The following is a 16,378-nucleotide window of genomic DNA, read 5'->3' as shown; positions in this document are numbered from 1 at the left end:
TTTATCAATTAGAATTATAATCCCGTATTTATCTAGTTATTTAAAGTTTAATCCTTCAAAAATTCCATGTTTTAATTTAATCTTTCAAATCCTAAAAACTCTGCAATTCAACGAAATCTTAGTTTCATCAATTAGAATTTTAATCTCGTATTTATCTAGTTATTTAAAGTCTAATCCTTCAAAAATTCCATGTTTTAATTTAATTTTCCAATCCTAAAAATTCTACAATTCATTTAAACCTTATTTTTATCAATTAGAATTATAATCTCATATTTATCTAGTTATTTAAAGTTTAATCCTTCAAAAATTCCATGTTTTAATTTAATCTTTCAAATCCTAAAAACTCTGCAATTCAACTAAATCTTATTTTCATCAATTAGAATTTTAATCCCGTATTTATCTAGTTATTTAAAGTCTAATCCTTCGAACATTCCATATTTTAATTCAAATTTTTAGTCCTAAAAATTCTACAATTCATTTAAATCTTATTTTCATCACTTAGAATTACAACCCCGTATTTATTTAGTTATTTAAAGTCCAATATTTCAAAATTCTCAATTTAACTTTCAACCTTAGAAATTCTATTATTCGCCTAAATGTTATTTTCTTTAACTAGAATTCTTATCCCCTATCTTTTTATTCATTTAAGGTCCAACTCTTCAAAAATTCAACATCCTAACTTAGTTTTCAATCTTAAAATTTCACTGCTCTTTTTCTATTCGTTTAAAATATTGTTTCCATTAAGTAGCATTATTATTCCATATTATCTGTTTATTCTAATCGTTAAAGCTTAATTCATCAGAATCGGACTTCCAAATCTAATTTCCAATCTCAAAAACTCCACCGTCCATATATCGTCGTTTAATGATTATTCTCGTTATTAATGTTATCCCATCCACTTACTTATTCAGTTATTCATATACCAAAGATCTCATCTCTAAATAAATTCTTAAGTTTTCAATCTCTAAATTCACATCTTCAAATCTCTAAAATTCCATCTTTCGTAATTATTTCACCATCGTTATTTCATTCCTTTATTTATTCACTCATCCACTTATCCCCTCATTTAAAATCCTGAACTCTCAAATCATTTTCAAGTTTCCAACCTCGTTCAAATTTAATTTCTAAAAATTCTCATTCTCACATTTAATTCCTGAAAATCCGATCTTCAAATAAACTCTAAAATCCCAATTTTCTTTAAATAACCTTCGAGACTCCAATTTTTCAAATGAGTTTCAAAAATCCGATTTACTCTCAAATAGCTTTAATTCCATTCTGGTCTTCAAACAATCTTCTGTTCCTCTTAATTTTAATAAGCATGAACGAATTTTCCGTAATTTCGAATAATATAATTTATGGGATTAATTCATGTAAAATAAACGGGCTTTGGTGGGGGCCCCATATATGTGACTGATAGATTGATTTGATTATGATACATGATTGATTTATCCTACTGTAGACCCTCAATTTTGTCCCTTTAGCATATGTCTTTAAATTCGTTTTCGGTGTTCCACAGTAGTTCCTTGGCGGCCCATTACTACTCGTACAACTTACCCTTTTCCGAGTCACCTCGGAGACTTTGGTTAAGGGATTATCCGACCCTTTATTGTGATCCTTGGTAGTCTTGATTTAGACTAGACTTCACTTAGGCACCCTTGACTCATTTAGGCACCCTAAGCCTATTTAGATACATTTGGCCCATTTAGGCTCACTTAGGTCACTTAGACACCTTTCAGAATAGGTCCACTTAAACACTTCATCGGGCTTAATTTTTATATATGTATATATATAACTTTTATTAGTATTATTATTTATTATTGCATGCATTCGATAATTATATTTATTTTGTTTATTCATCTTCATTTAATAAGAAATTGCTCGAATTGTTTAGACTCCAAAATGTACAAAATAACCTTCGATTGGATGGTGGAATGATATAACCTAGTTTTTCTTTCTTTTCTCTTTCTAGGGCTTTTAAAATTGTATTTCGTTTTATTATCAAGCTCATAATTTTTATCAGTTTCTTCTCTTTTACCTTTTTAAATTTTATCTTATTCTGTTTTGCATGAGGAGAAAAATTGCATGGGATTTCTTCGGGAAGATTATGAGCAAGGTAAAGACGATTCTCCAAGCAATGAGGAATTGATTCTAGCGCACAGATTTTGGAGGGGGAGCCGTCCACTTTGGAGAGTGGGATCTCCACAGCCGCCAACACAAGAGGTCTCCACCGGCATACTAAAGGAGGTTTCAGAAAAGCGTACAACACGCATGATCAGTTCCGGAGAATGGAGGGCTCCACAACACGGCCTGTAGCTTCTTTCCTTTTCTTTCTTTAAAAATGAGCAGCTATCACATCGAAGAGAAGGGGGCAGCCAATAAACTAGTCATCTTTCAGCACTATAGAATTGAGAAAGTAAGAATCTTCCACCTCATATTAAATAATTTTCAAATCCGAAAAGATGCAGCGTATAAGGAAATATCGTGGCTGAATGAGAGATCCTTTGGGAGGACAAAATCAGAAACCTCTTACACGGATGGTGGTGCATTCCATATCAGCAGTCATACTTTCCACACTGAAGAGGTCATCCACGCGCATTAAAAGAGAAAATAAAAATTTCCCATAGAGGGGTTGCCATATAGAAGGAAGGTGCCGTCATATAAACAAGGAGAGAGATTATTTTCTGGAGGTAGAGAGATCCACAGGAGGAAAAATATTATTTTTGGCTGAAACAGAGAGAGGGGGAAAATGGCAAGTGAAGGATATTCTGAAGAGGACAGAGGGGACTTTTCTTGTGTGGAGGTAGAGAGAGATCCACAGGAGGGGAGATATTTATTTTGGCCGGAACAGAGAGAAGGGCAGAACGGAAAGAAGAGCAAGACAAAAAAAAAGGGGAACAGACAGAGGGGCAGAACAGAAAGAAGAGTATAACAGAGAGGAGATCTATCAGATTGCAGATTCTTAAAGGTAAGTTCTTCATTGTAAAATCACGGCTCCTTTGTGCACTTATTTTGTTTGCTATTATTGAGACTTGTCTGATACTTTAGTGTGGTCATCAGAGACCTATCTGCTTGTTGTTGATTTTGGGCATAGATATCCTACCATGCATTTGGCTTCTTTGCCATTCTTTGGATTGTTTGGGTTGGGTTATAGCGTGTTCATGTTTCACTTTCTTTTGGGTTTTGTTAAGATTGGTTTGGTGCTGCTTTAGTTTCTCTATTAGATGCCTGCGATCATGTCTTGATTTCTATTTGAAATGTGTTTGGTTCCGCCCACCTGTTTAAACCGTTGATTCGAAACATGAAACACGACTTTTATCGGTTCCTTTTGTTTTTATTCTTCATGCTCTGTTTTTTGGATACCTTCCCCTGTTTCTGGTGCTTATTTGTGGTGACTCTTCTGGATACTGTTGGAGCATGGAATCTCCAAACTTGGCCCACGTGTAGAACCACCAGCACATAACACATGGGAATTTTGTTCTACCTCCACCTCATTCCATTCTCCCGGGAATCAGATTTGTGATCCTATGCATCGCAAGCTGTGTAAAAAAAAAAAAAAAAATGTGTGATAGGGTCCAAAAGCATATAACCACACGGGATGTGAGCATTGAGGAGGGAATCTCCATTGCCATGACCGAATACAAATCATTGTGGGAACCATCAAACCATGCATTCTTATAATAGATTTTTTTTTTTTTTAAAAAAAAAAAAATCCTACTGTCACTTTTGGTGGAAAACGGCCCATGCATTATTACAAAAGGTAAGCTAGAATTCTTTGTTTAATTTTTGACGTGTGAATCTTAATTTGGTAGTGGTTTTAGAATTTTAGTTTTTTTAATTTAATTAATTCCATGACGATATGTTCATCTACGTGCTTTAGATTTTATTTTTATGTTTTTATTTCTTTTCTTAATGTGAATAAAAAAATAAAATTTGTTTAGGAATGTTTAGATAATTAATTTGGTGAACCTCGTATTGGTGTTTGTGTATTTCCGAATTCGTTAATTCTGATTTTAATCCATTAATATTCAATTGTGTACTTGATTATAATTTTAGTTAGTTAATTTAGTTAATTACGTGTTATCGTTTTCGCGTTTTAAGTTTATTAATTTTAATTTTGACCTGTTAATATTTAGTTTGAGTATTTTAGAGTTTTAGTCAATTAATTTAGTCAATTACATGTTATCATTTTCGTGTTTTAAGTTTAGTAATTCTAATTTGGATCTATTACTTAAAGGTTAGAACTATGTTTAAATTTAGTTTTGATGTATCATTTTAAATTAAAAAATAAAATAAAATAAAATTGATTTCATATAGTTTCAGCTTTGATTCATTATATTTAAAAAAAAAAAAAGAATGATTTGATCTCTATTTAATTTAATTTTGATTCATTGCATTAGATTGAAAGCATTTGAGTTTTATTTATTTATTTATTTATGTATCTTCAATTACTCATTATTCATTTATTTATTTATTAATAAGATTGATTCTATAGGTTAGACATATAGCTTTAAAATTTGTTTTGGTTAGTTTTTAAATGATTTTAGGTGCAATTGCTTTTATAAAATTTTAGTTCGTTAAAATAATTGATCATATGTGTTAAGGATTTGATTTTTAGATTTGCCTTAATTAGTGTTTAATTCATTCACTTATTTAGTTTAGGTATTTTCTATAATATTAGTTCTTTAATAAAATTAATTCTATGATTGGAAGTTCATTTTGATTGTTACTCTTAATTGATGTGTTTCTTGAAAATTAGTTATTAATTCTTGGTGAGTACCTTGTCAGCTTATTTGACCTAAGTTTGAATAGTTTATTGCTTTGGTAGTCTCTAATAAAATTTACTTTTCGGAGGCCATCGGAAAATAGTGAAGATTGGCCCCCATCCTCACCACTTCAATTTTCTCTGTTATCAAAAATTCTACTTTGTGATTTTGTTCTTTTTTGTTTTGCTTGGTATTTTGATTCATACATTTTATTGTTTTCAAATTAATTTCTTTTATTTTTAAAATATAACACTATTCTCAAAATCTCATTTTCCTTAAAATCCATTTCAAAAATTCATTTAGAGTTTCTTAGAGTTAAAAGATCCCCCTTAACAATCCATTTCAAAAATTCATTTAGAGTTCTTAGAATCAAAATCTCATTTTTTTTAAAAATAATGTGCAACCATGTTTTGATCGGTTCACATCTTTCAAATAAAATTACAGTTTTGAATAAAACACGAATCAAAGCTTGTGGTCCTAAATAAATGGGATAATTCTAAGCTAAATTCGTGTATATCAATTGGGGAATTGGTGAAACCCCTACATAAGAAAATCTTTTCAAAAAATTATTTTTGTTGCCACTTTTGTCACTTGTTGAAATTATGTCTATTTTTTTTAGGAATTGTATACAAGATGAGTGTGATAATTAGTGTTTTCATATACTTTGATAATTTCTGCTATGCTAATTAGATAACGAGCATGCTAGGATTTCTATATTTTATTATTTATTATCTGACCCCTCATGTCTTATGGAAGCGCATTGTAAGTTATCTATGTTATCCAGGTACGTCCCCTATCACCTACTTTCTAAATTTTGTAAACAATCATGTCACTGTGAAATAGTGCTTATGTCTAATAATGCTTGAGTGTTCTGATATGCATGTTTCATTGTTCGATTATTTCTAATAAAACACATGCTAGATGATATATTGTTTAAATTAACCATCGATGTTTTATGATAGCGCTTGAGAAGCCGTCTAGGTATGCACCCTAACTCTCTTTAATGTTAATTTGATCCTATTTAGCATATTATTTTTTGAAATCACCTTAATCTATCTAGGTATCCATGATCAACCATTTAATTACCATGCTTCCCTTAACTTAGTTAGTAGAGACCTCTTTAGGGCTTAGAGGGGTGCTATCTCCTAGAGGTACCTTCCCAATAAGTAACCTGATCCCCGGACCTAGACTCGGGTTTTTCAAAGACATGCCTTTTTTCCAAAAATTATGGAGTCACATTTTAGGGTTTTTCTTTCTTGTTTTATTTTCCCTTTAAAATAAAAATAAAATAAGTGGCGACTCCGACTTTTCCAAAAATTATTTTTCACTAATAAAAAGCGAGTCTCGCCGATCGAGTGGGGGCGCACGTGAAAAATGCGGGTCCACACCTACTTTCTGACATGCATGCTAGAAATTATTCCTAAATTGTGCACTAACCCCTCTATTGATAGCGCATGGTGGCTCGTTGCCCAGGTATGTACCCATTTTCCCTCTAATCGTTGTCTATGCATGTCTCGATTATTATATGTGCATGATCATTCAGTATATTCATTGATTTAGTCATCAATTGCCACGTCAGCTTCATTTTATTAGTAGAGACCCGACCTTAGAGACTTAGAGGGGTGCTATGGTCTTTACGGTACCTTCCCGATAAGTAACCTAACCCCCGAGCCCGATCCGATTTTTCGTAGATCACCTTTTCCAAAATAAGGAGTCGCACTTAGGGTTTTCTTTCTTATTTTGTTTACCAATTTAAAAATAAAACAAAAATAAGTGGCGACTCCAAGTCATTTTCTTAATCAATAAAAATCATTTTTCAAATTAAAATTGAGTTCGCCATCGAGTGGGAAACGCATGAGCTGAAATGCGGGGTCCACAATGTATTTATAATTATTTTATTATTAAAATATATTATTAGTCAAATATTATTAAAAAATAAGAAAACATGAAGAATTTTTTTTTTTTTTGAGAAAACATTTTTTTTCCTTTAAGAAATCATTTAAAATTTTCAGATTTTTTTAAAATTGTCTTCTTAAAAGATGATTTTTGCTTTTAAAATTAAATAAATAAATAAATTGTTTTTGAAAAGAGACATTTTTGCTTTAAAAAAAAAAATCTCTAACAATCTTTTCAAAGCAAATGGAATTACATCTTCTGCACCAAAAATGAAACTATTTCAAACAAAAATTAGATTTTTAGGTCATGAGATTTATTAAAGAATGACAAAACTGATTTAAGGATCAATAGAATTTGAGAAACAATTATAAAGATTTTTAGGTTGTTTAAATTATATTTATAATTATTTCAAATATTTAAGAATCATTTGTGAACCTTTATACAAAAGACTTAGGAAAAATACACTTACATGGATTAAGTCTCATACTAAGTTAGTCAAAAAAATTAAACAAATAGTCAAACATTTACCATGCATTAACATCCTTCATCCTAATGCATTACTCATTGTAGAATTAGATGCACCTAACATAGGTTATGGAGGAATATTGAAACAAGAATATAATAATCAAGTGTATGTAGTTAGATATCATTTAGGGATTTGGTTGGGTACTTAAATAAACTATTCAATTATCAAAAAAGAAGTTTGAAAAATAATTTTGTGTTTCAAAATTTCAAAGTGATTTGATAAAGAAAAATTTTCTTTTAAAAATTAATTGCAAAGTTCCAAAAAAATATTTTATAAAAGGATGTTAAAAATCTGGTTTCAAAACTAATTTTTGCAAGATGATAAGTTTTACTTTCAAACTTTGATTTTGAAATTTAATTTATCAAATAAGGGTTGAATTCCCTTCCTAACTTCCTTACTTTTGAGTTTTTACAGGATAAGGATTCTCCACCTTAATGGGTACTCCTATTAGCCCCAACTTTTATCCTTAAAACAACTTATCATGGTAAGACTAAGGTCTATGGCTTGAGACCTAAGCTTTGGACATGAGATTTGACATCAAAATGAGCTTGAAATTCAGTGAAAAGAGAACTTGAATACAAGATTCTATAATCGATTTTAAAGAGAAAGGCAAAGAAGGCCACAAGGGCTCTAAAGAGCATTTATAAGAAAAATAAATTGGCCAAACAACAAACACATATGGCTCTTAATTTGCAATTTCAAAATAAGTCAAAAACACCTCTAAAAATCATCAAAATAAAAGGGAAACCCAAAATCCCAACGATAACGTAAAAGAAGAAAAACCAAAGATTCTAAACCAAAATAAGCTCAATATCATGCTACAAGTCAATGGGCATCTAAAAGAAAAGAGAAAATTAAGAAATAAGCAAAATCCAACCAAGAAAGATTTGAAAAACAATTGAAAAAATGATTTAGTCATATAAACAAACATCTAGCAAACTCTCAAATTGACAAGAATGAAACATAGTAGTTTAGAACCCAAAAATGAAAAATACCTATGAACCCCACATTTTGCTCGATGTGTTCCCACTCGATGGCGAAACTCGTTTTTTATTTTATTTGGTGATATTTGATTTTTAGAAAAAAAAAACTCGGAGTCGCCACTTATTTTTGTTTTATTATTTTTTTTAAGGAAAAAACAAAATAAGAAAGAAAAACCTAAGTGCGACTCTTGAAGGAAAAACAAGTCTGTGAAAAACCAAGTCCGGGTCTGGGGGTTAGGTTACTTATTGAGAAGGTACGGTGGTGAGTCGTAGCACCCCTCTAAGCCCGTTACATACGACCTCTACTAAACGAATTAAGGGAATCATGACAATTAATTAATTAATTATGGATACCAAGAAAAATAATCAATATACAAGTCATGATGGAAATCAATATACAAAAAAATAATGATGAAATCTAATTACAAAAATACACAAAATAAATAATAAGAGAATTATGCAAAACGATTTATTGAATTAAATAAATAAAAGATATTTAAAAAAAGTTTTAAAGAAATTTCAAAGGATTTTATTAAAAATGATTTTGAATTAGTGATTTCAATTTATTTACTTACAAAAAGAATCAGTATATTTTCTCAATTTCATTTGTATTCGATTTTCAAAAAAAAAAAAAAAAAACTATTTACACTTGTTGTATCAAAAGAACTTATTACAAAATTTTAATTTGGGTACAAAAATTATTTTTACCTGCTTTTACTAGAAAATAATGAATTTTTACAATTTTATTTACAAAAGTATTTAGATTCATTTTCATTTTTAAAAAAATGATTTTTACAAATTATTTAAAATGACATAACTTTATTTACAAAAGAAATTTTAATTAAAAAGAAAAACAAAGATTTAAATTCTCTATTTCTTAAAAACACTTTTAATCCCATTTTAATTAAGGAAAAAGAATTCATTTTAAAAAATATTTTTAGACAATTTTACTAAAAATTAATTTTTGGAACAACTTTATTTACAAAACAATTTTTAGACAATTTTCATTAAACAAAGAAATTATTTAACAATGTCATTTAAAACAATTTTTCGAATTCTATTAAAAATAATTTTTTTTGGATTTTTCTAAATGCATAAATAATAAAAAAAAATTCTTTTATTAAAAATAATATTTAAAATTGTTGTTTTATTTAAACACATTTATTGAGTTCGTCCTCTTATTTAAAAAAAAAAATAGTTTTTTCGATGTTCAATTCTGCGCACACTCAATAAATATATACGAACAAATATTTAGCAGGAGTAATAAAAATAAAACAAAATAAAAGTGGAAAATAAAATATATACCCAAATAAACTTACAATAAGTTTCACGTGTTATCAATTCGTACTCAGCCAACAAGATTGTAGAGTGGGTCTATGCAAAAACAAGAATAGCACAGATGTAAATATCCAGAGATGTATAAAATTTCAAACAAATATTCAAACCCAAATTCCAATTTCAAACTAGTCCCATAAATTTCGTCAATTAAAATGAACCCAAATTACTATAGTTCTTAAACCAGAACATCCAAATTAATAACAAAAAATACAAATACAATCAACCAAACCTAAAATGGGATAAATTAAAATAAATTCTACTAAACCTAAATTTAATATTTCATAATTTAAGCCTAGTTTAATATACACCACAATTGTCCTATGTCCAAATTAAACAATTCAAATTGGTTAAACCCATATCAAAGATTCAAATAATCCAACAAATTTCACCCACATTATGAGCCCCAAAATTCATATCAATTAACAAGCCCACATAAAAAAAAAATACATGGTTAAAAGAAATAATCTTTCAAGTCCAATTCAATAAGCCCAAACAAATAACAACTTAACAATAGGCCCAAGTCCAAATAAATAATATGCAATTGATATAATCCAAATATTCTCAAATTAATCATCAAATACAATATGCCCACAAACCCAAATTAACAAATTTAAAATTAATTCACTAACAATAAATTCAATCAAATCACGTATTGATCTACCAACAACAAATTAACCCCAAATTTCATATTAATTCAACAATCCAAATTTCACAAACAACAATTACTATTAAAATAAAATAAAATAACAACAATAACAACAACAACAACAACAACAACAATAACAACAACAACAATAATAATAATAATAATAATAATAATAATAATAACAATAACAATAACAACGACTAACAACAACAACAACAACAACAACAATAATAATAATAATAATAATAATAATAATAATAATAATAATAATAATAATATTAGATGGGAAGGAGCTCGTCGACCGACAGTGGCTCACCGGTGGCCCTACTAACGACAATGAGGGTCCGGAGAAAAGCAAGGGATCCCCCCAAAAAAATTGGGGGCCGCTCGTTTTTCTTTGGGAATCCTAGAGAGGAAAAAATAAAAAAATGAAAAAAAAAACAATAGAGAGAGAGGCGGGCTATCGACTGGGAATGGAGGGAAAAAGTGGAGCGAAAACCAATTGGGAGAGGGCCGGCCAATCTTGGGAAATGGAGAGAGAAAAAAAGCAATAAAAAAAGGAAAAAGCTTGATGAAGAGTGGAGAGGGGCTTTTGGACGTGGGAGAGCATGAGGGGTAGGTGAGGGTAGGTGGAGGAAGAGAAGAGAGAGGAGAGAGGAGAGAGAAGAAATAAAATAATAATAATAATAATAATAATAAAAATAAAATATATATAATATAATATAATATAATATAATACAATACAATATAATATAATATAATATAATAATAACAAATAAAATGAATAAATAAAAATAAAATAAAAAATAAATTACAAAATAATGAAAACGAAAAATTGAAGGGTGAGTGGGCCTAAAATAGTACATGTAATCGAGATTTAAAATTGGGCTCAAAATTAATGTAAAAAATAAAATTGGAACAAATTTTGGGGTCTACAATACCAAAAATCAATGGTGTGGTCTTTTAATATCCACAACTCTTATAATTATCATCTTAAGAATCAATAAATGAACAAAAACAAACCAAGATTATAAAATTAAAATTAAAAAAAAAAAAACGAAATAAAGGAGAACTCACCAAAGAAACTCCTTTCAAGTAGGTCACTTGGTTTCTAATATGCTCAAACTTCTTTTTCGAGCCAAGTTCACCTCCAAATCTTCCAATCATCTCTTCTCTTTCTTCACTCTCTCAAAATCAGCGGAGTTTTCCCTTAGAAATCAAGAGAGAGCTACTAAAAATGGTTTAAAAAAAAAAGGTTAAAGGGCTTGTTTCATGCAAATGAAGCCTTATTTGAGTTTCAAATACACTAAAACTTTAGGAACTCCTAGTGTGCCACTAAAGTCACACTATGGATCTAAAACTCCCTCCAAAAGTGGCTAAAAAAAACTAATTAGTGCCAAGACTTAGTAAGGGTACAAAGTTGGGGAGGGGGGAGGGAGGCGGTGCGACGCGAACATTAAGTAAGATAAAAAAAAACATATGCTATGAGGATATCAAAATGAAGGGTCTATAGTTAATTACCAAAAAGTTTGACTTTGGTGACTTACCTAAACCCTTCCCTATTACATTGAAAAACTTTCATTGATTTTGTTTGTATATCAATGTCCAATAAGGTTATGTGAATGAATTGGAGGGATGACTTGTCTTGGTCATTGAGATAGTTTCCCCTGGTAAGTGCACTAATGTGTACAGTTACACATTGGATAAGACTTATGGTAAATCATAATATTGACTATTAGGTAGTCATGACCTCATTAATCTACTATACTATATGTACTCTTAACCTTGGGAGGATACTAAGCAGGTGTTAAGGTCTTTAATAACTTTGACCTATGGGTGAAACTCTAAGATAATCATATATTTTCTATAGATTAGGTCACTGTTGACTAAGACATGTGATATAAGTATACTTGAGATAGACACTATGATATCTCATGGGTTTAAAACAACATGTCCCTTTTGGTGATCCTAAGGACATGTGATTGGAAAATTTATGGTCATAGTAATTGCTTAATTAGAATTTGACATATGTTTTTGTAGAGATGAGGTCTATCAATTGGTCATATAATAGGAGGATCTAAAACTCAAGAATGATCAAGGTAATCTAGAGAGATTGATAACATTCACTTTGTTAGATTACTAACATTAGTTTATGGGGACTTATATATAGTGGATAATAGGCCATAGACTTAAGGTTAATTTATTATTTTAATATTATAGGATATTGCAATATGGTTGACTCTTTATAGTAGGATATTGAGTCAACTTCATAATTAAATTTGGAAGGAATTAATATTTTTCTATGATCCAAATGGTTCTTACTTGAGCTCATATTCTTTTTTAGCACATTTATCAAGAGATACTTAGGTTTTTAATTCATATATGTGTATAAGAGCATTCAGGTAGATACACAAAGTTGCATAAGAGCTTATGAATGATCTTTCTAGATTGGATTAATTAATTAATTAATTGGAGCCTAGTAAAACTAATTAATTGATTAAAGTTCAAGTGGATTGGATTAAGTGACCCAAACTCAAAATGAGCTCAAGTCACTTAAGCTTATAAAAAAGTTTATATAAACCCCCTTAAGGGTTAGGGCTTTTAACACTTCTATCATTTAGATTTCCAAAGAAATGAACAGCCCTAACCTCCATCTCTTTAGAGAGGATTCCATCTCCTCACATGCTAGGATCTAGGAAAGAGAGTCATTGAATAGAAGACTTGTTGGTCTTTGAGATCCATATCAACTCTTCACTAAATGGATTTGATCTAAGAACATCCATATCACAAGTATAACACTCATTCTTTAGATCTAGAGCTTTTATATGTATATTGCTTCCTTTATGTAGATTGGGAGAGCTCCTAGGATAGTTTTGCATGACACTTAATGATCCAAGGCAAGGAATGGAAAATCCAGATATTCCCAACAAATATGGGTTGAAGCCGCTTATTCTCACAAGAAAGTCTATGTAGACCTCCTTAGAGGTTTAGAGTTAGACATTATTCTTTTTCCGTTGTCTTCCAAAAAGAGAACCCTAGCTTCCATCCCTACATGGAGAGAAGACTACCCTTCTCTAGTTCCAAGCTCAGGTAAGGAAAAATTAGGTGGAAGATTCATAGGTTTCAAAATCCTCTTCATCGACTAAATTTAATTCGGAAACATTTAGATCAAATGTCTATTTTTCAAAACCCCTAGATTTAATGTTTTAATGTATATATCTTTCTATTGCTATTAGACTTAGGATTCCTAGTATAATAGATGCATGCATCCTATGATCTAGACCTTAGAATCAAGTTTTTCCATATATTTCAACAATAAGACCAAGGTACAAAGACTTGGACTAGGGTACAACTAAATGAGACTTTGGATATAAACCTCTGGGACTACTTATAATTTCATTTTTGAAAGCATAATTGAAAAACTAAGTAGCTGATTTTGAATGTAGGAGAGCATAGTCACTAAGATTGTAAGAAATTAAAAATTGTTAAGTGCTAATAATGCAGACACATACACATATATGCATATTGAAAATTATGCATTTTTTTATTCTTCTTAGTGGAAGTGGAAGTATCCAAAATCATTCAACTAGACCCTTTTTTTCCTAAAGCAATTAACATATGGTATAAAAGTATAAGACCAAGGTGCAAAGACATAAGACCAACATATAAGCAAATGAGAATTTATTTACAAAGCTTTGAAACTACTCATAAGAGAGTAGATTCTAAATATATAGGAGAGGAATATATATAGAACTAAGGTACAACAAACCAAATGAGACTTTGGGTATAAGCCTTTGGGACTATTTATATTCCCATCCTTGGAAGCAAAATTTAAAAACTAGGGAATGCATTCTGAACATGGGAGTGAAATCAATAAAATTGTAAGAAATTGAACATTTTAAAGTGCTAGTAACATGCATGTGTGCCTTACATTGGCATAAGTCTAAGGTATAAATATATGAGACTAGGGTATAACCAAATCAAATTACAAAGCTTTCAGACTACTTGTAATTAAGTCATTGGGAGCGAAATTGGAAAATTAATTAGTAAAATTTAACGTATTGAAGTGGAATAACTATATATATTCTAAATATTATGTAGTCTTTGGTTCCCTAGTTGGAGATCCAAAATTATTAAATATACCTTATTATTGAAAACAATCATGAAATTAGAATATAATCAAATGAGAATAGGTACAAATCGCTGCACTAATTATTCCATCATTGGGAATGGAATGTGAAAAATGGGAGTAGAATCACAATGAGTATGAGAGATTGAATTAGTAAAATATTCTACTTAAATAATTTCTTTTGACATAGCATTTTATTTCAAGTGATTAAAAATATATTCTTACTTAAGAATAAATTTGTAAAATTTTAAAGATTCAATTTTTTCCTATCCAATATTAGTTATCATATACATCAAATTAACTACATAATTAATCATCATAATAAAATAATTATTTATTATTTATTGTTTATACTAAATAATTTTTAGTAATTGATTGTGAAACAAATATTCTTTAATATTTGTTTTTTAAGATAATATTATATTTTATTTTATTAATTTATTTTATCATTTCAATTTAACAAATTATTTTTATATAAATATATTTTTTATAAATAAATTTTATTTGCTTTGAAAAACACAAAAAAAAAAAAAAAAAAAAAAAAATTGAATCACCTTTTCATAAATTATTTTTAAAAATTAAGTTAATTTTTATTATTTTTTATCTTTTATCTTTTGGTCTCTTATTACTTGGTTAGGTACTGAAAACCTTGACTTGGTCGCCTTACTCGAACCCTTCCCATATACGATTGGAAAACTTGCCTCGATTTCGTGTTCACATCAACGTCCACCGAAGGCGGGCGATTGGAATGATGAATCCTTTTTGTGTTTACATCAACGTCGCTTTCTCTACAAACGTCAGTCCTGACAGCAGAGACAGGCGACTGAAATGGTGATTCATTTGTATAAATAAATTAAAGTGGCACAATGGGCAAAACAAGATCGGAAGAATGGCAGGGTTGTTTGACAAGCAGGCGGAGGACTACCTGGATGGTCGCCCTGATTATCCCCCTCACTGGTATTCTATGTTGGCCGCTCTCACTCCCCACCACTCTTTGGCTTGGGATGTCGGCACCGGCAACGGCCAAGCTGCTCTCGGTGTTAGTCCTTTCTCCATCCTCTCTCCCTCTGTTTCTATTTTTATTTAATTAAACCCATCTTTATTTGCTCTCGTGCCGATAAATTTAAATGGTAGTTTGCTTGTTTGATTGGGTTGAGGTGTTTTTGAAACTTGTAGAGAAAAGGATTTATTAACATTAAGGGTTGTGATGAGGTCATCCAATTCATAGATACCATGTTATGTTGACACTTGACAGGTGGCTGAGCATTATGAGCAGGTGATTGCAACTGATGTGAGCGAAGCCCAACTAAAATGTGCGACTCCACATCCTCGGGTCAAATACCTTCACACCCCCTTATCCCTCCCCGATGATGAAATAGTGAGGTTGATAGGGGGCGAGGGTTCGGTTGATTTGGTGACTGTGGCTCTAGCTGTCCACTGGTTCGACCTCCCAACCTTCTACCCTCTAGTAACTCGCCTACTAAGAAAGCCGGGGGGTGTATTTGTCGTTTGGGGCTACCATATCCCTACAGTTAGTCCTACAATTGACCCATTAATGAAGCGCTTCCTCCACACGACTCTTCCCTTCTGGAATGAAAAGATCCAACTCGCTTTTGATGGTTACAAGACTCTGCCGTTCCCTTTCGAGAGTGTGGGGTTGGGTTGCGAGGGCCAGCCAGTGTCATTAGATATACCCAAGAAGATATCCTTTGATAGGTTTTTGAGGATGTTGAGGTCATGGTCTTTAGTAGCCACAGCTAAGGACCAAGGCATAGATCTGTTATCAGAAGAGGTGGTGAAAGAGTTTGAAACTGCTTGGGGTGGTCCTCAGGTGATTGCATCAGTCACCTACAAGGGTTTTATGCTTGCAGGGAAAGTCAAGCTTTAAACTGACTCTGTAAGTGGTTGTGGCTTTGGACTCCCCTTGGCTCTTGAAAAGCTCTACAAGGATTGATTCAACGCGTCAAGGCCCTCAACTGTAACTGAATTTACATTTAAACCACTTTCCTCCGGCTTAGGAGAGTGCCTCAACGCATCTTCCAAATGTTTTTCTGGAAAGTGGTTAAAAACAGTTTGTATCCTTTGCATAGAAAAAAG

General features: G+C 30.8%; 1 protein-coding gene across 1 annotated transcript; it reads left to right on the top strand.

The window, feature by feature from the left end:
* Positions 1–15,170: 15,170 nt before the first annotated feature.
* Positions 15,171–16,169, top strand: LOC117916396 (putative methyltransferase DDB_G0268948). Its single transcript, XM_034832366.1, has 2 exons — positions 15,171–15,320; positions 15,537–16,169. The coding sequence occupies exons 1-2, from the start codon at positions 15,171–15,173 to the stop codon at positions 16,167–16,169; spliced, it is 783 nt and encodes a 260-aa protein (XP_034688257.1).
* Positions 16,170–16,378: the final 209 nt, after the last annotated feature.

The sequence above is a fragment of the Vitis riparia genome, chromosome 6 (assembly GCF_004353265.1).
Source record: "Vitis riparia cultivar Riparia Gloire de Montpellier isolate 1030 chromosome 6, EGFV_Vit.rip_1.0, whole genome shotgun sequence".
NCBI classification, from domain to species: domain Eukaryota; kingdom Viridiplantae; phylum Streptophyta; class Magnoliopsida; order Vitales; family Vitaceae; genus Vitis; species Vitis riparia.
This window is presented reverse-complemented; position numbering and strand designations above follow the sequence as displayed.

Coding starts and splice junctions, on each gene's coding strand:
- LOC117916396 (XM_034832366.1), top strand. CDS start 15,171: ATGGCAGGGTTGTTTGACAAGCAGGCGGAGGACTACCTGGATGGTCGC. Junction 15,321..15,536: donor ACGGCCAAGCTGCTCTCGGT/GTTAGTCCTTTC, acceptor GACACTTGACAG/GTGGCTGAGCATTATGAGCA.